General features: G+C 36.6%; 1 protein-coding gene across 1 annotated transcript in view; it reads right to left on the bottom strand.

Moving 5' to 3' along the window:
* Nucleotides 1-23242, bottom strand: part of slc16a2 (solute carrier family 16 member 2) — a 54178-nt gene extending 30936 nt beyond the window's left edge. Inside the window, exon 1 of the mRNA XM_073820190.1 lies at nucleotides 21445-23242. Coding sequence (XP_073676291.1) covers nucleotides 21445-21841 — 397 coding nt within the window. The 5' untranslated portion in view covers nucleotides 21842-23242. The remainder of the gene's footprint in view (nucleotides 1-21444) is intronic.
* Between the last annotated feature and the right edge of the window lie 821 nt (nucleotides 23243-24063).

Raw genomic sequence — 24063 nt, 5'->3', positions numbered from 1 at the left:
AAAAAAAAACACTGGGTAAATCTTTATCACTGTAGGGTGGTTGTGTACACACACTGCCAACACACACTTCAGTTCAAACAACTTGTAAAAGTGCATTTCAGACAACTTGCACTAGGCAGTTAGAAATCATAACACCCTGGACCAGCTAACTAATCTGAGACTACTGTGTATTTCTGACAGAGGGGCTTCATAGAACCAGGAAGTTAACAGACTGTTTTAGGAGAATGGAAACAGCATTGTAGAACAAAAGTAAAATATGTGAAACTACAACTTAATCTCATGGCGAAAATGTAACTGGGGTAAAGTCGTGAAATACATACCACCATGTACTTTTCATGACATATTTAATGTGAAATATGCACTGACTTGCGCTAAACAGATGAACATACATATGATATATTTTATGTGATCTTGGTTTTGTACATGTCACCACAGTTCTGATTTGAAATGTCCGTTGAGTGGTGCTATAACTCTAATGCTCCATGACATTTTAAAATAACGTACCATCTGCACTACACCTAAACCGATAGTATGAACAAAAGCGAATGTGATGTAAAAACGCAATTGCAATGCCGTTTTAGCTTGTTTTTCGATCTCTCATTTTTAAAGGGGTCATCAGATGCCCATTTTCCACAAATGGATAAGATTCTTTAGGGTCTTAATAAGAAGTCTATAACATACTTTGGTAAAAAAAAAAAATTCTCAATGGTATTGTAAAAATCACTCTTTTTACCTTGTCAAGATCAGCTCTTTTTAGAGCAAGTTATTCTGTTGCATGTTCCTTTAAATGCTAATGAGCTCTGCTCGCCCCGCCCCTCTCTGCCCTGGGATGACGAGCTGTAATGTTTACTTTAGTCGCATTTAGCTGTGAAACTTGCTAACTAGCACATTATTAGGAAAGGCCATTTGCAAAGATGCATAAAAAACCCTTATAGACTTTTGATGTGGGTGAAGCTGCATCACAAATGATTCACATGAACATAGATGCATATGTAGACTCGGGATCGGCGCTGTCCTTTCAAAAATGAAAGTAACATTAATCTTATGCATCTTCAGCGGCTCAGATATTGGGAGTAAATTATGACTAATTGTGTAAAAGTGCTTAATAAATAAAGTAAAGAAAGAAAGAAAGAAAAGAAAGATACACGTTTCACTTTCCAGACATAACAAGCATACTCGGTAGCTCAGCCAGCACAAAATTGGACTCATGGTATGAAACCCTTTGGTACTAATCCAGTGAAAAACATGACTCACGATAAAAGAGCTGAAAGATGAGAGATAAAAAAAAGCTAAAACTGCATATTTGCAATTGCGTTTTTACGTTTTACTTTTTGTTTATACTATCGGGTAGGTTCAGGTGTAGTGCAGATGGTACGTTATTTTCAAACATTTTAGAGTATTAGACTTATGGTGCGTTCACACCGGACGCAGATGAAGCGGCAAGCGCGAGTGATTTACATGTTAAGTCAATGCAAAGACGCGAATAGCCATCCTGCGGCGTGAAACACGCAAATGCGGCGGCGCGAGTAGCGCGAATGAAGCGCGCGCATTGAGCGTTTCTAGCGTTTGCCATGCCATTCGCACAAATCACGCAAAACGCGCGAGTTGAAAAATCTGAAATTTGGCGAAATTCCGTGCCGCAGTAACCAATCAGGAGCTCGCTCTAGTAGTGACGTGATCAGTGAGTGGAGGCTGAATTTTTTAACAAATATGGAGGATGCTGTGTGCGGACAACATAGTAAATCAAACATAATAAATCAGACATTATATTGTTCCATAAAAATATTATTTATGGCAAACATTTGTACATTCATGTGTGATGGTCTCGGTTCTTCCTACTACGGCCGGCCAGTGGGCGGGGCCAGGAGACTCATCAAGTGAACGATCTCCACCTGTTCTTCCTGCCATAAATGTTGGGGCTGTGTTGGCATGGGGAGGCCTGCTCCCGGTTTTTTGTTTTGTTTATTTTGGATTTCCTTATTAGTTAAACTTGGTTCGGTCGGATGCGTTGCCATCATGGTCCGACCGAAGCAAGTTTAACTAATAAGGAAATTCATTCTAATTATATCCTTTTGCAAATCCACTCAGAGTAGTATAGTCAAAAATTATTTATTTGTGATTGGACAAGTGTTTTGTGTAATGTTCATGGGAATGCAACAATGAGACAATGAGAGAGACATGATATATATATATATATATATATATATATATATATATATATATATATGATATGAGATATAAATGATAAATGTTCGACGCCAAACAACTTTACGACGTTTAAATAAAGCGCAGCTACTCTCTCAACAAAATCCATGTCAGCCATTATGCAACGAACAGACTGGCGGCCAGGCGGCAGAAGCCCCTCCCATGACGCGAATTCGCGCCTGTTGTGAAGTGATTTTCACGCACGAATGACGCAAATTTTACCGCACAAATGGCACGAGTAAACTGAAATGTTCAAGCGTTCAACTACGCGCGAATAGCGCGTTTTATTCACGCAAGTCGCGTCCGGTGTGAACGCACCTTTACAGCAGCATTCAATGGACATTTCTAATCAGAAATGTGGAGACACATACAAAACCAGCTTAAAATGTACTATATGTACACACTGTAAAAAGTTTTTACCAGTTTCAACTTTTCAAGTTCAGCAGCTGCATTAAAATTTCAAGTAAAATCAGCTCAAAACTACTATTCATTTCAACTCACGACAATAAAATTAGTTAAAATGACTTGTACTTTTAAGTTGATTTAACTTAAGAGTTGAAATTATTTGTACTTTAAAGTTGATTTAACTTAGCTGTTTAGCTGCTAAACTAGAACATTTTTTAAGTTGAAACTGGTGAAAACTTTTTTACAGTGGCACTCATCTGTTCCAGGAAAAAAAGTACACTCTTTTTAGCGACACTCAGTGGGCATTTCACATCAAATACACTATATTGCCAAAAGTATTGGGACACCCCCTTCTAATAAACAGATTTGACTACTTTAGTAATTTGCATGAGTACAAATCTTAAAGTTTCAGCATAATGATGTTCTAAGGGATTGTGTTCTTCTAATTTGATAGCAACAGCTTTGACAGGACCCTTTTCTATTCTAACATGACAATGCCTCTGTGTATAGGGCAAGGTTCAAAAAGAAATTATCAATTCAGTCAGTGTGGACGAACTTAACTGGTCTGCAGAAAGCAAAGTCCTAATCTCAGCTGAATACCTCTGGAGTGACTTTAAATGCAGACTTTGAGCCAAAAACTCATCACCAAACACCAGTGACTTGTACATATGGGTACAGTCATTTTTGAAACTTCCAAAACAGTTGCAACAGAGATGGAAATGCAATATACAAATACATAATTTGTTTCTATCTTTGTTGCCTTTGGAACCGCCTTCTGTTCTAAAGAAAAAAAAAAACAGTATATGCTGGTTAGGTATGTTTTGATGCTGGTTTAAGCTTGTCCTTAGCTGGTCAAGGACCGCCTTAAACCAGCAAAGGACCAACATAAACCAGCATTAAAACCTACCTAACCAGCATACCAGAATTAAACCAGCAATCCCATAGAATATCATTATATGCTCAAACATTAAGATTTGTACTTATGGAAATGAGTGACTAAATTAGTCAAACCTGTTCATTAGAAGGGGGTGTCCCAATACTTTTGGCAATATAGTGTATGTCACGAAATGTACATGTCGGAATGTATTTCGTTTCCACAGGAATGCTTTTGTCAGGATACATATAGCATATAGATTATTCATATTTTGTGAAAAGAGTGCTTCCTCATGCAAAACTCATCTCCACAAAACTACTGTAGGATGCAGAGCATTGCTATGTAGACGCTAAAGAGTCATTTCTAGCATGTTGTAGTGTTTTTTTGTGTGTGTGTGTGTGTGTGTGGTCATGTCAAGGGAAAGTGTGTCACACCATATGACCCCACTTCAGCCCATGAGGCTGACAGCTGAGACAGAGCACTGAAAAACAAGAGCAGACACGGTTCTCTCCTGTCACCCTCTGACTGCTTTTGTAAGCAACGGGTTCTATTTGTTTACATTTTTCTGGATGAAAAATGCTTGAAAAATAAACCAGAGAAACCCAAAACTACCAAAAAAGGATAGAGAAACTTCTCGAATCCACAGCTACAGTCACTTTTGGCCTTTCTTTCTACGTTTACTTCTCACCTTCCTTTTCAATTCTTGAATAAAATGTTGAAATCAAACAGATTTGTCTTCTACAAAAAGCATTTATCAGCATTTGCCTATACTAACAATGTCTAACTGTGGGTAAATGTGCATTAAAAATCATCCTAAAATCAAGTTTTTTGTATCCTCAATAAATAATTAAGAAAAAGTTATCATAAAATGTGCCTCATTGTTAAAATCAGTTTCTCTATAAAGAAAATGAATGAGATTTTATTTCAGTAAGCCAACACTTGCCTCTGTTACTCTGTTTTATTTATGCCACTCTCCTCTGCTTTTCATTATATCACTCTCTCATTCTCTCTCTTCTTTGTTCCAAATCATCCAGTCCTAATTCTCACTAATGAGTTTGCTCCATGTGTTTTATTATTGGATCATTTGTTAAATGAGGTAGAGAAAGACAGAGAGGACAGCAATGAAAGCGGTTTCCATCTCGAACAGAAATAAAAGAGGAAAGAGACGAGAGAAAATAAGGAAACGAGTGACCCACTAACACTGACAGATGCTCTTTGACAGATTGTGGATAAAGACATTCAGCCGCGGGGAAGCACGGATCACTCTCTCTGTACGTCCCTTTCTTCCTCCTACATGCGTTATTCCCTCGCTTTTTTCTCTCTCTCTGTTCATATCCCCCTGTCCTTACAAGACCCCTTATGTTTATCTGTCAGAGTGAATCTAGGAAAACCTGTCAAGAACATGTCTGGGTCATATGTCATAGAAAAGCAGAAGAAAAAAGTAAAAAAAAAAAAAAAACATATATTGTATAAAGTAAAATTTTGCATTGTGACATTATTTTCATGCCAATTAAGCACATTTATGTACAAATTTCATTACTATAAAGCACTAAATTATAAAAGTGTACATTTCATGTACATTTACTTTCATTTATGGTGATTTAATTAAAAAAATCATTGTATTTCAGTTATAAGAACCAAACTGAGAATATAACCTGCATATAAAAATAACCTAAAAAGTAATATGACCAGACATCACGATAAGAATTTGTAGGTTAAATATGATTAATTGCAATGAAAACAATGCCACTTACAAAAAGGTCTTTAAAACAGACCTAATTTACTTTCTGCAAAAGTATAAAATAATACAATTTTCTTTCTGCATGCACTACCAGTCAAAAGTTTTTGAACAGTAAGACTTTTCAAATGTTTTTTCAAGAAGTCTGTTCTGCTCACCAAGCCTGCATTTATTTGATCCAAAGTACAGCAAAAACTGAAAAAAATATTTGTAATATTTAAATTCTTTATCAATTTAAAGCATCCTTGCTAAATAAAAGTATTAATTTCTATCATTTCTTTCCCACAGAAATTAACATATATTCTGGCTTTTGTATGGTAGTGTATAATGCAGGGGTCCCCAAACTTTTTTCTGAGAGGGCCACATTAATTTTATTTTCTTTAATGGGGGGGGGGCGTTTTATAAAAGAAAATTCCATGGGCCGGACTGACTTCTAGTATTATTATTATTATTTTATTATGGTTTTACCTGTATTTATTATACCTTTTAATGCTAGAATAGTTTACTATTTTATTATGCACCCACCACACAGACAAATGATCATTTCTTTTCAAAAGATATACAGGTGCATCTCAAAGTAGAATGTCATGGAAAAGTTGATTTATTTCAGTAATTCAACTCAAGTTGTGAAACTTGTGTATTAAACAAACTAAATGCACACAGACTGAAGTAGTTTAAGTCTTTGGTTTTTTTAATCGTGATGATTTGGCTCACATTTAACAAAAACCTACCAATTCACTATCTCAACAAATTAGAATAAGGTGACATGCCAATCAGCTAATCAACTCAAAACACCTGCAAAGGTATCCTGAGCCGTCAAAATGGTCTCTCAGTTTGGTTCACTAGGTTACACAATCATGGGGAAGACTGCTGATCTGACAGTTGTCCAGAAGACAATCATTGACACCCTTCACAAGGAGGGTAAGCCACAAACATTCATTGCCAAAGAAGCTGGTTGTTCACAGAGTGCTCAGTGCTGTATCCAAGCATGTTAACAGAAAGTTGAGTGGAAGGAAAAAAAAAACATACACAACCAACCGAGAGAACCGCAGCCTTGAGAGGCTTATCAAGCAAAACCGATTGAAGAATTTGGGTGAACTTCACAAGGAATGGACTGAAGTTGGGGTCAAGGCATTAAGAGCCACCACACACAGACTTGTCAAGGAATTTGGCTACAGTTGTCATATTCCTCTTGTTAAGCCACTCCTGAACCACAGATAACATCAGAGGCATCATACCTGGGCTAAGGAGAAGAAGAAATGGACTGTTGCCCAGTGGTCCAAAGTCCTCTTTTCAGATGAGATCAAGTTTTGTATTTCATTTGGAAACCAAGGTCCTAGAGTCCGGAGGAAGGGTGGAGAAGCTCATAGCTCAAGTTGCTTGAAGACCAGTGTTAAGTTTCCACAGTCTGTGATGATTTGGTGTGCAATGTCATCTGCTGGTGTTGGTCCACTGTGTTTTTTGAATCACACATCAAACTCCGCCTTCAGCATTTTCAGCGCTTCCACAGACTTTTCAACTGGGAATGGGGTCACTGGTTTCGCAGCTGAAAAACTTTGGGTAATGAGGAAGATGAGTGAAGTCTTGCTTTTGCACTACTCCCACAAGCAGTGCTAGTTTTACCTCAAATGCTAGTCATTTTGTCATCGCTCTGAATTTTCTAGCTGGCTCGCTCATCATCTGTTCAATCATGATGACACATTATGTTGAATGTACCATTCTGTTGGTGAATTTAACAAATAATTAGGCTATGTTAATAATTAAGGGAAATTTTAGTTTAAAAGCCAACCTTTATTATCAAATACTGACATGATATAAGTAAAACATATATTTAAAATGACATTTTCAAAATATGTCTCTGGCATTGTTCAGAGGGTCGGTCTAAATGTGGGGGCGGGCCGCATTCAGCCCGCGGGCCTTAGTTTGGGGACCCCTGGTATAATGTATAGTGTATACTGTTACAAAAGCTTTTTATTTCAGATAAATTCTGAGTTTTGAATCTTTCTATTCATCAAAGAATCCTGAAAAAAATTACTCAAGTGTTTTAAATATTAATAATAATACAAATAAGCAATGTTTCTTGAAGAGCAAATCAGCATATTAGACTAATTTCTGAAGACTGTAGTAATAATACTGAAAATGTAGGTTTGATCACAGGAAAAAAAACATTTTGAAATACATTAAAATAGAAACCAGCTATTTTAAATAGTCGAAATATTTCACAATATTACTTCTTTTGCTTTTATATTTTGGATCAAATAAATGCATGCTTAGTGAGCAGAAGAAACTTCATTAAAAACAATACAAATCTTACTGTTCAAAAAGCTGTAACAGTAAAAGCTACTTTTTAATTTCTAATTGTAAATGCAAAAGGTAAGTAAATTTGTGACCTACAAATGTATAAACAACAAAAGATAAATAGACTTTCAGGTCACCATGCATGTTCTCCACAAAGAGCAGAACACAAACTGAGGCAGCTGTACTGCATTACCTGCAAAGCAAACTAGCTACTATTGAAACAAATCCACTGTTACATTATGTGCTTTATGTTGTTGTATTCTGTATTTGTTTCTATGTTCTTTTTCTTATTTATCCTTGTTTTGTGTTAGATCGCCGCTGATTTGCCAGTTGTGGCACCGCCTATCAGCGGTTATTGGACATCAATCGGCGGTCCTTTTAAAACGCCTCTTCCGTCTATCCAGAGGGGGCTGGTGCGACTTCGGGCCGGTCGCGCTGTTCCAGACTCCGTCAGCCACCAGACCAAAGATTATTGCTCATCCTTTAAAGGTTGTATCAGCGATTTCTAGCCTAAAACATAAAGTGTCAATTTCAGCTTACCTTTCTTCACGATCCGCTCGCTGCCTGCCCCATAAATTGTCTGTGAAAAAACCGCGTCTCTCTGGTCAGCCTAGGGTCCGAGATATGCCAAAAAAACAATCGGCACTACCAACCTTTCCACACAAAAACAAACAGTGTTCCAACCAATCAGCGTCAGGGGTTTGGTGTTGTGGACTTTCGCTCCGCCTCCCTCACGTCCCTGCACCAGTAGGAAAGTCCACAACACCAAACCCCTGACGCTGATTGGTTGGAACACTGTTTGGTTATCTGTGGTGTGTTGATAGCGCCGATTGTTTTTTTGGCATATCTCGGACCCTAGGCTGACCAGAGAGACGCGGTTTTTTCACAGACAATTTATGGGGCAGGCAGCGAGCGGATCGTGAAGAAAGGTAAGCTGAAATCGACACTTTATGTTTTAGGCTAGAAATCGCTGATACAACCTTTAATTATGTTCTAATTATGTGGTCGTTGTAGGAGAGACCTGCCCTTTTGTTTGAATTCGTTCTTTATGTTTTTGTAAGTGTAGTTAGGTAAGATTTTTGTAATTTATTTTCTTATTTAATTTGAAGGTTATTTATTGTGATTTATTTTCAGTTTGATTTTTGTTTGTTGTTTTGTGCCTCGGGTCTCTCTGAAGTCTATGAGAACCACCAAATGACTGTTTTTTCCTCATCCTTTAAATAAATTTAAATAATCAATTTATGCTGTTTTTGCTTGTTTTCATTTTATTTAGTCTGACGGCTTGATGAGAATCTGTTTTATTGTGTCTTACCCCTAGCGGACGTAATACCACTTTACTACAGATAGATCTACATACACATATATAGAACATACAGCTTACTTACAAAGTGCAGGGGTGGAAATTTTTTTTTATTTTATTTAGTTTTGAATCGATCATCATTTGATTAACCAAGAACAAGTTCACAAAATTTTATTTGTGCATGCCTGTCATCCAATAGTCGCAATAAGCTTTGTGCTACGTTATTATTGCTATGAACTAAAGTCTGGCCTTTCAAATTTGGTCAGTTTTATACTGGAATTCAAACAATAAATGCCGTTTTGGCGATCTTTACTGTGGCGTGACAGATCGCTGTGGTGCGTCAGTTCAGGCAGCAGCATGAAGCGTGAGTAAACCGATTACCATTTCCTCTTCACTAGTTATAAATATGAATGAACATCAGAAGGTGTCGAGAGAAATGATACAACTTACTGAAATGTATCACGTCTCATTAAATCGCTCAATCAGTGCTTCAACCACGGAAAGATGTCAAAGGAACCGCTTGTAAACAACCGTGTCATGTAACATCACATTTACCTTGGGTAAGTCATGCAATGTCCATAAAGTTTTTATTAGATTAAAAAGGATAAAAAGGAAAAGCATTTTGCTAAATATGTGCAGTATATTACATATATTTGTTATATTTTGACTTAACCTGGAGTCTTCATTATTTAATGCAGCCTAAATCTGTCATGAAAACAAGTTTTATTACAACCATTATTAAACGTTTTTATATTAACAACGCAATGGAGCAGAAACATAATTAGGCTATATAAATACAGTCAAGCCTGAAATTATTCATACCCCTGGCAAATTCTGACTTAAAGTTACTTTTATTCAACCAGCAAATTTTTAATATTATTAGAAATGACACAGACGTCTCCCAGAAGATTACTTGCAAAATTGACTTAAACACTGTATGAGGTACCACAGACGTTTTGGTTGGCCAAACTGAACCAGGACTTCCAGAGCAAGAATCTTTACAACATTCCTGTTTGTACTTATAATTTCCCATAAGGTAGGTGAAATATTATGTTATGCGTTGTTTCTGGATGCTCAAATCGGTCAAACCGGGAAACCACAAGGAGCTTTATATCATGACTTTCCTCCATCTCATCTGTTCTGCTTTTTCAGTCACGCAGATAAAGCAAGACTTTTATTTAAATTCCGAACTGATTAAAGCCTAGAAAGTAAGCAAACAGCACTTCCATATAGTCACTAAAAAGTGGTCACTCACGTTAATTTTGAAACTACAAATATAATATCGTACATTGTCTACATGGGCATTTAGCACTGAGTGAATTCACACTTTTACCTTTATATATTTCTTTATTAATATCTTAACATTTTATTATCTTTTCTTAACCATTTGCACACACAAACATTATCCGACTCTCCTTCTGACCACAGACGGAGGTTTACAAGCCACTTTTTCCTGCACCTTTCAGTCAATTTCTTGCCGTTTCCCCCTTATGAACAGCAAATTGTTCATGCATGATGAAAGCTCCTTGTGGTTTCTCGGTTTGACCTATTTGAGCATCCAGAAACAACGCATAACATAATATCTCACCTACCTTATGGGAAATTATAAGAACAAACAGGAATGTTGTAAAGATTCTTGCTCTGGAAATCCTGGTTCAGTTTGGCCAACCAAAACGTCTTTGGTACCTCAGACAGTTTTTTGCACTCTTCACCTTGATTTGTTATAACTTTTGTCAGTCTATAGTCCTACAAATGTTTTTCCCGGTCTGATCAATTATTAAAGCCCAAAACATGACAATAATTGAACATTTTCAGCAGCAGTAATTAGCAAAATATGCAAGTTTTGTTCGGTTCAGTTGCATTGTTTACGTTCAGTGCCGCCAATATGGCCGATTGATGATATGTGACACAGAAAATAGCTTACTTGCAAAATAGTAAATAGAATCAGTTTATAGCCTCTAATATAATCTCTAAAATCTCTACTCAACATAATTCAGCAAAATGATAGAAGAGGCCTATAGAATACAAGATCTGTCAATAGATCTTACAATACAAATGGCAAAACGCCACAAATGTTTAATTAAATCGGTTTATATGTGTCTGTTTCAACCTGAATTACTTTGACTCTAGTTCCAATGTATTCACAATTCAAACTCTCCTGGGAGGAAAATATTTCACTATGGTGACACTTGCCTTAGCAACTGAGAAATCTGGCTCTAATCCATCCTTTCTATCCTGTGCAGTGAAATTGTCTTAAACATTAGTAATTAGTAATTGACTTAAACATCTATGACTAAATCCAGTATATGAATATGTTAACAGCTGACATTGATAATCACGTTATATGTGCGAAAGCAGGAGGAGAAACATTTCTCATCTTTTGCCTGTGGGTTTTCAGCAAAGCAAATAGCAGCTGAGACAGAGCGTTCCTTAAATCCAGCCAAAAAAATGATTGTGTGTCTCAGCTCAGTCAGCTCGCACACACAATCCCCAGCTGCACATATTGAGGGGGAAATTCTCTAATCATCAAATGACAGATTCAGACACACTCATCTGGCAGCAAATCTGTGAAGCTGGCACTCTTCATCTGCACTATCACACTGCTGACCATTAGAGAAAAAAAACGGATTGCTAATCTAGATATGGCACTGGAGTTTAAACAGATTTAGATGTTTATTAAGTGAAAGATGTTCTCGCAGGGCAATATTTTAGTGTTTTATATTTTTTCTAAAGGGATTTTCCAGCAAAAAATACTTCATCCCATAAAAATTTTTCTTTAGACCAGGGTTATTATAGTTAAATAAAACCTTCCACCTTCTAACAGGACAATGACCCTAAAAAGATTGAAAAAGAAATACATGAAATAAAATGTGTACTTAAAAAAAAAAAAAATGAAAAAAAGTATACTTTTTTAAAGGTTGTCAATGTACTAAATTACACTACCAGTCAAAAGTTTTTGAACAGTAAGATTTTTAATGTTTTTAAAGAAGTCTCTTCTGCTCACCAAGCCTGTATTTATTTGATACAAAGTACAGCAAAAACAGTAAAATTTTTAAATTTTTTACTATTTAAAATAACTGTTTTCTATTTGAATATATTTTAAAATGTAATTTAAAAAAAAAAATTTCTGTGATTTCAAACCTAAATTATTAACATCATTACTCCAGTCACATGATTCTTCAGAAATCGTTCTAATATTCTGATTTGCTGCTCAAAAACTTTTATCATTATTATTATTATGTTGAAAACAGCGTAAAGTTGTTTCAGGTTTCTTTGATGAATAGAAAGTTCAGAAGAGCAGCATTTATCTGAAATAAAAATCTTTTGCAACATTATAAGTGTCTGTATCATCACATTTGATCAATTTAAAGCACCTTTGCTAAATAAAAATATGAATTTCTATCATTTCTTTTGAACTATAAGCTTTTGAATGGTATAGTATGTAATGTTACAAAAGCTTTTTATTTTAAATAAATGCTGATTTATCTATTTTTTTTTATCTAAAGAATCCTGAAAAAAAATGTACTCAACTGTTTCAAATATTGATAATAATAATAATAATAATAATAATAAATGTTTCTTGAACAACAAATTAGCATATTAGAATGATTTCTGAAGGATCATGTGACACTGAAGACTAGATTAATGATGCTGAATATTTAGCTTTAAATGAGAGGAATAAATTGTGTTTTAAAATATATTGAAATAGAAAACAGTTATTTTAAATAGTAAAAATATTTCATATTATATGTATTCTGGATCAAATAAATGCAGGCTTGGTGAGCAGAATAGAGTTCTTTAAAAAACATTAAAAATCTTACTGTTCAAACCTCTGGTAGTGTAAGTAAAACTGAAATAATAATGAATAAAAACCATATAGGCATATTAAAACAAAACTAAAAATGAGACAAAACACACAACAAAAGTACTAAAATGTACCCAAAATTAAAATGAAAACAGAAAATAAAAACTGATTTAAATTATTAATGAAAACTATAAGGGATACTAAAATAACATTGCTTCATAAACAGCAATTATGCATTAAAACACATTTGTGGTGTGCAAACAAATGGCATTGTGGCAATGATGCATAAGTAATATGTGACCCTGGACCACAAAACCAGCCATAATGGTCAATTTTATGAAATTGAGATGTATACATAATCGGAAAGCTGAATAAATAAATACTTGTTAAGACAGGCCAATATTTGGCAGAGATACAACTATTTGAAAATCTCTAATCTGAGGGTGCAAAAAAATCTCAACACTGAGAAAATCACCTTTAAAGTTGTTCATATGAAGTTCTTAGCCATGCATATTACTAATCAAAAATTAGGTTTTGATATATTTGCGGTAGGAAATTTACAAAATATCTTCATGGAACGTGATCTTTATGTATATCCTAATGATTAGTCAAAGGGAAAATTTTATAAGGGATTACATTAAAATGTACTCAAACAGGCACTACAGAGTTTAAAAATGTCAGCTCACAAAATGCTTCTAGTTGCTTAAAAATAAGCAAATGATCACAAACTATAGGCAAATTTAATCTAGAGTTGCTTGACCACTAATTAAAGCATCAGTCAAACACATTCACAGACTCACTGTCTCTAAGCGTGTCCTGGATACACTAGTGTTAACCAGTGCTCGAAAACTATCAGTTACATGCCAAACAGCCAACGAACGCCTTCACCTTTCACCAACACTTGTGTACTGTTTTCAATCCTTCAACTCATTTCACCTGTGCTGCACGGAAAGGCCTCGAGTTTTCACGGAATTTAAGTATTCAGACTTCTGCTTGACCCAGAATTTAAGATTTTAAACTGGAAGTTTAAACATTAAAAAAATCTGAAAAGTCTACAAAGCCAAACTCTCCCTCAACAAGTATGTGATGCAGAGAGAGCGAGTGGAAAAAGAGCAGAGAGTATCTGAGTTCATGTGCTCTAGATATACATATAGGTAACATGATCTGAGTCTATGCATTACCAGCAGTCCTTCTGTATGTGTGAACAAATAGGGAAGAGATAGCGAGAAACACAAAAAGAAAGAGAGAGGGGGGAAAAAGAGCAATGTTCGGGAAGCCGCAGGTGTGTATGGTGACGTAAACCACAGCTGAATGGCAGTTAAAGGTCAGTGACATCATGCTCATTTTGGCATCTGCATTTTTTATGTTTTTTTAAACGAATAGATCCAATTTCTTCAGACAGTGATCTAAATGTAACTCTTACATGACAAACATGGTTTCTGTTTCAGAATTATTTTGCCATATTTTTAGGATTGTTTTTTTTAGAATTTGTTAAGAGACAGGATACAATAAGTATTGTTAAATAATAAATGTTATTGTCGGCGCCAATAGCTGTGTGGTTAGCGCGCCGACATATAGCGCCGTTGCGCTCCGGGCGTCCCATGTTCGAATCCCGACTCGAGGACCTTTCCCGATCCCGCCCCCTATCTCTCTCCCACTTCGCTTCCTGTCCTATCTGATCTGTCCTATCATAATAAAGGCAAAAAGGCCAAAAAATAAATCTTTAAAATAACAAATGTTATTGTCTGTTCGAATTGAATTTATCAGAAACACAAACACACACATTATATATAGATATACAGTACCTTGCAAAAGTATTCATACCCCTTAATTTTTTTTTCCTGTTTTATGTTGCAGCCTTATGTTAAACTGCTTTAAATTACTTTTATCAATCTACACTCTGTATAATGGCAAATCACAAAACAGGTTTTTAACATCTTTGCAAATGTATTTAAAAACGACAAACTTAAATTATTCAATTGCATAAGTATTCATACTCTTATCTGGGACAGTTGAAATTTAGTCGAGGAGCTTTCATATTGCTTGTAGACGATACTACACTTCGAGTAGAGTTAACCTGTGGCAAATTCAATTGAATGAGTATGATTTGAAATGGCACATCTGAAAATGCATATCAGAGCAAAAACCATGCCCTGAGGTTTAAAAAAAATTGCCTGTAGAGCTCAGAAACAGGATTGCATCTCACGGATATGAGAAAAAAAAGTATTGTATGAATGAAACCAGGCATTGCTCATCACCTGCAGAGTACCATTCGAAAAGTAAAGTGTGGTGTTAGTAGCCTTATGCTGTGGGGCTGTTTTTCAGTGGCAGGGACTAAAGGAAGGAAAGCTCAACACAGCAAAATATTGAGATAGCCTTAATAAAAACCCAGTCTGGAGCATTCAGAACCTCAGACTGGGCTGAATGTTCACCTTCCAACAAGAAAATGACCCTAAGCACACAGCAAGAGTGGCTTATAGACAACTCCTTGAGTTGAATGTCCTTGAGTGGTCCAGCCAGAGCCTGGGCTTGAACCCAATCAAACATTTCTGGAGAAACCTGAAAATGTCTGCCAACACCCATCCAACCTGACAGAGCTTAAGAGGTGAGAAGAATGGCAGATAATGCTGATGTGCGAAGCTTATCGCATCATAGCTAAATACTGAATAATTTATTTATTTTAGTTGTTTTATTTTTAATACATTTATTTAAAGTTAAAATTTAAAGTTATGACAATTCTGTTTTTGCTTTGTCATTATGGTGTATGGAGTGCAGATTGATGTAAAAAAAAAAAAAAAAAAAAGTAATTTAAAGCAGTTTAACATAAGGCTACATAAAATGTGAAAAAATTAAGGGGTTTGAATACTTTTGCAAGGCACCGTATATGTGTGTACATCTATTTATATTTATAAGTCATATCCAACATGAAACATTAGTTTAAATGCCCGCTGTCGTACTATCCTTTCATCTGTTAAGGTGACTTTCAATGAGAGCGCTGCGTCTTACAAGCTGTTGTTGAAGGTAAAAATAACTTCCTTGTTTACAACCCTGTTTCAGTCTCTTTCAATCAGTGGCGGCTCCTGACAAATATCTCTGGGGGGGCAACTGTTCCGATTTTGGCAAAGATAACCGCTTTAATGGGTAAAATTATGATAAAATTCAGATAGCCAACTTTACAGCATTACATTGCATTGTTTGATTTGGTTTCCCTGTTCCTAGATGGCAACATCAGGCATGAATTGTACAAACTGTACATTATTTTGAATAGCTATATTAAATTTATCGCAATGGTCTCAAATACACTGAAACACTTCCACCATGCCATGGCCATCAAGAGACACATTGTCATCAACTAGTTTGCCCTCTAAGAGTAAAAAAAAAAAAAAAAAAAAAAAAAGCCATACTGCTTTACAATTAAAGACTTTTTATTTCTCATATTAAAACTGTAATTAATCAAATCTTTCCAGAACATATTCAGTATAAATTTGGCTGCCAATATGCAATCAATACAACTATTTAAAATTCAACATTTGGAGAATACAACATATAACATACAAGGCCATAACCAGGGTTTGAAAATTAGTGAGGTGTTAAGAATTGTGCTATAATAACACCCACAAATGCACTACATATAGATTGTGAAAGATTTTTTATTCAGTATAATGTTTTACATGGAAAGTTCGTTTTTTTTTAGCTGAGGGAATTTTTATTTTATAACAAGTTATAAAAATAACGTTAGAATAATGACACTGACATAAAACTAACGTTCAACTTTCCACTTTATAAACGTCCCAAAGTGTCACACTAAATTGGACAAACGAGTCAAAAAACACGTATAATAGGTGGATCTGGCAACAAACGGAGGCCGCTGCACCCGCGCTCTCACTCAACGCGTTCTCAAGCCCCTTTCACTGCGCTAGCTTCTCGCAGCAAACACTCATGTGATATGAGGTGGTTTAAACGGCTAAATAATCATTCGAAGAGCTTGACATTTTATTTTTGAATATAAAAAATGACCGAGGTCTGGACCTCGGTGACCTCATAGCTGGCTACGGCCATGATAACATAAACAATTCACCATTTAATAACACACATCACTTGTATTGAAATTTTGCTCGCTTCTCTTTTAAGCAGGCAAAGTGATCAATTACCCTCTCATTAAAATCAGGCATGTTCCTGACAAGTTCCCTCTCCATTGAAAGCATGGCCGATGCATTCAGACGTCTCGCTACGCGTGCGTGCTGTACATCTTCGAGCACGCATCAGTGCGTATTACGAAATCACGTTGGGGCGAGCCCTCCCGGTGCCCATTGAAATGCATTGTAGGGTTCAAAATTTGAAAAAAAAAAATCTCACAATATAACTCTATGAGACCGGCTGGGGTGATTTTCAATCTGACTGAGATCGCCCCAAGGGGGCGGGGTTTTAGGTTGGAAAGTGACATTCAGGCTGTTGATTGTACCGTAATATGCAGACTAGGACTAGCAATATAAGAGTCTTTTTCTCCTCTCTTTTTTCGTGTGGCTCAAGGAGGGCGATGCACTATCGCCCACCATGGGCCAGCCGCCCCAAGTTTCAATATAAAAGTCTTTACTGCTAACTCGCTCATAAAAACACGTCTCTTGTCAGCAGCTGATGGCGGAATAATGCAACTAAAATCACCATAACAAACACATACGCCTTTCCCAATGCTAAATACTATTATTAAATACTACTATTAATAAATAAACATAACGTAAATAAAACTATTTGCTCTGGAACAAATAAAAGATTAATGAGACCAAAGATTGCCCTTTAAATTTACTCAAAACAAATGATATCTCGTGTTTAACCACTATAGAGATATCAGAGCCAGCGGCAAATGCCAGAAGATCTGGCCGAAATAAGGCTGCTTACAGCATGTCCAGGAGCGCTGAACGGCCGCTGACGCACTGGAGCTCACATCTCTGAAAACGCTGAAGCAAATTTTCCAAACAGACGTTATCTTTCTTACAAACCGCATATTTGAAGTCTAAACATTCAGTGACACAAAAACAGTATTATTTTGGACAAAATTATGCATGCGCATGCATCGTAAAACTCTCCTGAATGTGCATTGAAGACTGACAGGGAAAAGAAGAAGTTGTTGAATAAAGTCATTATTTTTGTTTATTTTGCATACAAATGTATTCTCGTAGCTTCGTAAAATTAAGGTTGAACCACTGATGTCACACAGACTATTTTAATGATGTTCTTACTACCTTTCTGGGCCTTGAACGTGTCGGTTGCTGTTTATGCAGGGTCAGAAAGCTTGGATTTAATCAAAAATATCTTAATTTGTGTTCCAAAGATGAACAAAGGTCTTACTGGTTTGTAACAACATGACAGTGAGTAATTAATGACAGAATTTAAATTTTGGGGTGAACTATCTCTTTAAGCCAGCTCTATTAGATCAGACCAATCTAAAAGAACTCAATAATCAAGCAACCCATTGCAAAATGACCTGAAGAGTTTCAAAGTTTATGTTTTCCCCAGCTGAGACAGAGCTGCTTTTGTGTTAACCTGCATGTAAAGTTGTGTGGGAGTGTCTGTTGTAATCCCCTATTGAGATTAAACATAACTGTTGTGTTGTGCGTGTTGGGACAGGCCGAATCATGTGAGTGAGGCAGGGGGGAACCAGGACACGCCCCTTTAAGCTCTATGCGTTCCCTCACTACCCATGAGCCCCTCACGGACCAATCGAATCCCTATTACACGCCCACATCACAGCCATCGCAGCAGATTAAACAAAGGGCCATCACGCAGAGAGACAGAATGAGAGCGACAGAGTAGGAGAATTTTATTAGAAATCATTGGTGTTGTGAAACACAAGATCTTTTTTGAACATTTTAACGATGCTAACGGTTATAATCAGAAAGATCCTTCTAGAAAACAAGGTCCACATAGGTGTAAAACCTGGAATAGTTTACACAAAAATATCAATTTTGTCATTAATTACTCACCCTCATGTCATTCCAAACCTGTAAGACCTTCATTCATCATCTGAGCACAAATGAAAATATTTCTTAGGAAATCCAAGAGATTTCTGACTCTGCATAGACACCAAAACAACTGAAATGTTCCTAGGCCCAGAAAGGAAGACATCGATAAAACGTGATTGTAAACTAAAAAAAAAGGCACTAGTTTAATACAATGACCCAGAAAACTGAATAAGGCCTGAAAGTTAGAAAAGAATGAACCCACAAACACACACAGTAGGCACAGTCACAAATAATTAATGCAGATATTTTCATTCCTCACAGTATCACTTCATAAAACACGAGGGAGAAACGAACGAACACACTTTCTCCATAAGGCTCATTAGTACTCTCCTCAAACCACTCATTTGTCCTTCTCCTGTGGGCCTGATTTTATTAATATTCAGATGTAAACATCAAATAGTGATGTTGTACGGCAAAGTGGGAGGCTGAACATTAAAACTAACTGAGCCTTTACTGCATGTCGGTCGTAAAAACTCGAGCTCAGCGTGGAAGACAGATGGCGATTTCCTGAACAGCAACCAAAGGCCTGCAAGACATTTACGAGATTATTAGCATGTGGACTCGGTCTTGTTTTCTCTCACGTTGGCTCGGGCAGAGGACCAGAAGTGAGCTGAAGGGTTGTCGGGTACATTCACAGGTTCACGAGGGTTCGTGACAGATACTGCTTTCGACAGCATTGAGAACTGAATTGATCTCTTGGTCTGGTTTGCACAATGTGGGGGCTGCTGACTTGCTGTTTTATCGTACTGGTGGCACAGCATATGGATGATGTTTTATAAATGCAAATGATAAAACATCAGCACTGGGACTTTTCACTGTTTGCTTCACTTCACTGGTCTGAGAAACGTGGGGATACAATGAGGATTTCTCTGACCTGTGAGCATGGAGTGAGAAATGGAAAGCCCGGATGGGAGCGGAGCAATTACAAAACGCTTTGAGCAGTGAAATTCCTGCTACTTTACAATTACAATGACCAGAATAAACATTTCATAGTAAAAACTAGAAAATCAGTTTCTGATGAGTAAACGAACAATGCCCAAGGCTGCTTTCTAAGATGGCTTTTTAAGTGAACAACAACAGTTCTTTCTAGGTGAATCGATAAAGGGAATGAGTTGGATTTTCTGTTTAAAAATGCATGACATATTTGTTTTAGAAACTCTTTCAAAACTTAAAAGAAACAGCTATAGTATTTTGGATGTAACATAGTAAAGTAATAGTATCAGATGCCATCAGTAATATTATGATTTAATATGATATATATGTTACAGGTCAAAAGTTAATTAATAATTACAATTTTAATGTTTTTTTAGGTCTTTTATGCTCACCAAGGCTGCATTTATTTGATCCAGAATAGAGTTAAAACTGTTCAAATGTGAAATAGTATTAGAATTTAAAATAACTGCTTTCTGTTTAAATATATATTTAAAAATCTAATTTATTCTTGTGATCAAAACTGAATTTTTAGCACCATCACTCCAGGCTTCAGTGTCACATGATCCTTCAGAGATCATTCTAACATACTGATTTGCTGCTCATTTCTGATTATTATCAGTGTTGAAAACAGTTGTTCTGGATAATATATTTGTGGAAACTGTGATACACTAGCATTTTGGGATATTTTTTAAGGAAGAAATCAATAGGCTACTTTTATACAGTAAGTATGTAATGCTGTGAAACAATGATTATTCATGATTAATCGCAAATAATTGCATGCAAAATAAACATTTTTGTTTACATAATAAACAGTATGTGTGTGTACTGTGTATATTATTTATATATAAATACACACAAATGCACATATACATTTAAGAAATTTTTTTATAAATTAGATATATTTACATATAATATACATGTAAATATTTTGAAAGTATATACATGTATGTGTATTTATATATACACAGTAAACAAAAACTTATTTTGAATGCGATTAATCACGATTAATCATTTGACAGGTCTACAAGTGTGCAAAAAATGAATGAAAAGTGACAGTAAAGACATTTATAGTATTATAAAATGCTGTTCTTTTAAACTTTCTATTCATCAAAGAATCCTGAAAACAAATCTAACATGGTTTCCACAAAAATATTAAGCTGCAAAAATGTTTTTAACATTGACAATAATAAGAACCATTAATAATTTAGCATCAATAATAATTGGTAATAACTTAACCAAATCAGCGCACTCAGTCGTGATCATAAGTTAAGTTTAGAACTGATATATAATTTTTAAAAAAACTGAAAAAAAATGCTTCTTGGGCAGCAAATCAGCATATCAGAGTAATTATGCTGAAAAATTAAGCTTTCCATCACAGGAATAAATTGCATTTTAAAATATTTTCATATAGAAAACAGTTATTTTAAATTGCAATGGTATTTCACAATTTTGCTATATTTTTGATCAAATAAATGCAGCCTTAAGCACAAAAACATCTTTGGACCACCAGTATTAGTATTCAGAAATGATTTTTTTTTTTTTTTTTGTTCCAATAAAACATAAATATCCAAATTTTGTGATGACATACGTAAACAAACAATGCCCTACTTTTATTTTACAATGCCCCCCAAAAATGTTCCTGTGTTTTCCCAGTAGCTGATATGGGAGCAGGTGTCAGTGTGGGATGTGAGTAGGCGTCTCCCTCTGTCTGTAGCGGGTCCAGAGAGCAGCTTGAGGCGGCTACCACCAGACTCTGGGGCTCTAAAGATAAGGTATGATCCCTTAAGCCTCTCAGGATCAAGTGTGCCTGGAATCTCCTTTCACCTCACACTTCCAACACTTAGTGAAACACTGAAACACACTCACCCACTTTAAACTGAGACGCCTGGTCCGTCAGTTCCTGATGGTCTTTCACCAGCATCATGTGCAGAATCCCGAATGAGTTCTGGATGCCGAAAATCGAGCCGTTGCACCACGTAGCGGCGAACACCACGACCCAGCCGAAGCCTCCCTCAGGGGGAACGAACCCCGGTCCCGGGTGTGCGCCGGGCGGCGGCGTCGCCGGACGCTTGTCGGGGCAGCCGGTTTGTATCAGCTGGACCGTGCTGTCCTCCGGGGCGAGCTTACGCTCCGCTTCCTCGTAGTCCTGTGGGTCTTTGTGCTCCATTGCAGAGCCTTCAGTATACCCAGCCTGCGGTTCAGTAGTCGATTCGGGTGTCCCACTGGCTGCTCCTGCAGGGTTTTCATTGCTTTCTGGGTGCATCCTATACGGAACGGATGCAAATGTGTTTCCAGAATAACTCTTTTATCATAAGCTTCCGAACGGGTGGAAAAGAAGAAGAGAAATAAATCCCCTCAAAATCAGAAACTAAGTCAATCTCGTGTCACTTTGCATGGATGATCACTCATAATCCAATCGATAATGCCCACAATCCTGTTATGAGAGATCACTCTTCATAATAAAGCAGCAGGACTTCCAACAAACTGACGAGAACACACTGAGAGCGCGCTTTAAACCTAGTCCAAAGCTCTTTGCTCTCGGTTCACATCCCTTTTATCGTGCACCGACTCCTCCTCTATCATTTGTTGAATATTTACACCGGATCCCGGTGGGCTGCTCCTCAGCTCTGCTCACTTTTGCACTGTTACTGTACAGTGAAACGTTCTAAAACGTTCCGAAACGCTCATTCTGCAAGAGCTACAATGTAACCATTCAACGTTCTACACGTTATCGTCATCCCGCAGAAGTTACAATATAGCAGTTAAACGTTCTAAACAACGCGAGTGCGACAATGTATCAATTAAACGTTCTAAAAACAACAACAACAACGCGCATTCTGCGCATGCAAGAATGCAACAATGAAGCGTTTTAAAGAACAATGCAGTGTAGCATTTCCAATAAACAATCTCCACTGAGCAGATCCCGCTGGAGGAACGGATTTAAAATTCCACCGGCGCAGGATTACGGAAAGAACCGGATACCGGAGACCACCCCCTCCTCTGTGGCTTCAGCCCGTCCCGCAATTGGCCTGAAACAAGGAAGCGCGCGAGGAACTCTATAGATGACGCGACGAAGGCAGATTTACAGTGTTATAGGTGCCTGCTGACACATTTACAACCAGTGAAACGGATCAAACCGAGAGCATCCGGCGAACATTGCATTTAATTTCCCGACCGGCGTCGTTGCATTTGCAATGGCAAGTGCACAATCCATCAATGCTGGTCATAAATCAGACAGTTCCAGATTGGAAATGGGTCAAGGGCATCGCTTTGAACGCTCTCCAGGACCGCGGATGAGAGTTTGGACGGCGTGGAATCGGTGCATATAGAGGCGTGTTTGGGAAGCCATGACGGGTTATTATGGTATGGAGTGGGAGGATCCGTGACGCGCTTCCCTGTACAGTAATGCCTCTAATGTGACCAGAGGGACACATCCACACATCCTTCCATACATACGCCTGTCTATGTGCTTCCTTCAATCCCGCGCTTTTTACGATAGATGCTGCTTTTATCCAAATACAATTTTGAAAGTGTTTGAACTATACATTTTTATTCAATACGCGTAACGTGTGTTTTGGAAATGCAACACCAAGGCTGTAAAAAGTGCACTTGATATATGATCATCTTGCATATTATTATTTTTTTGCATACTGACACTAGATGCTTTGCCTCCAGCTGTTTTGTTTACTTAATTTACAGTGCATTAATTATGCTTGAGTGATTTTTTTTATAAATCACAGGTGTATGTATCAGTTCCGATCGCAATGATCGCTCTTGGCCACTAGAGTGCAGCACAGATCAATATATGAGCCGACGCATGAAACGCATGAACAGGCCACGACCTTTCAAAATAATCTGATTGAATATTAGTTCTTACAGTATAACAGCATGCAATGGCTGTCAATGAATATTTGACCGGTAGGGTCAGAACATAAATTGCTGTTAAAGACCTTTTTATTTGACTTTAAATTTTGTATGCAAAACGTTTCATTAAAATACAAAACTCAAGAATCAAAATCTTAAAATGTATTCTTTTATTAGCTGTGTTACCAGCCCCCCATAAATGGGTCGTAACAAGCTGAGATTGTTTTATTGGGTCTGCCAGTAACCCTTTTTGTAATATGTTTTAAATATATTTTGTAAAATAATACTATAAATATTACATAACATTTATTTTGTGTGTGTATGGTAAATATTTTACTAGAAACATAACGTTTTATATTATCAATAGTTTTTTGTTATAAATAATAATATTATAAATATACAGTTGAGGTCAAAAGTTTACATACACCTTGCAGAATCTGACCAAAAAAAGAGGGATCATACAAAATGCACGTTCATTTTTTTTTTGTACTGACCTGAAGATATTTCACATTAAAGATGTTTACATATAGTCCACCAGAGAAAATTACTTTTGATTTATTTATAAAAAAAAGTTGAATTTATAGAAATGATCCTGTTCAAAAGTTCACATACGCTTTATTC

This window comes from Garra rufa, chromosome 16 (genome assembly GCF_049309525.1).
Source record: "Garra rufa chromosome 16, GarRuf1.0, whole genome shotgun sequence".
Lineage (NCBI taxonomy): Eukaryota > Metazoa > Chordata > Actinopteri > Cypriniformes > Cyprinidae > Garra > Garra rufa.
This window is presented reverse-complemented; position numbering and strand designations above follow the sequence as displayed.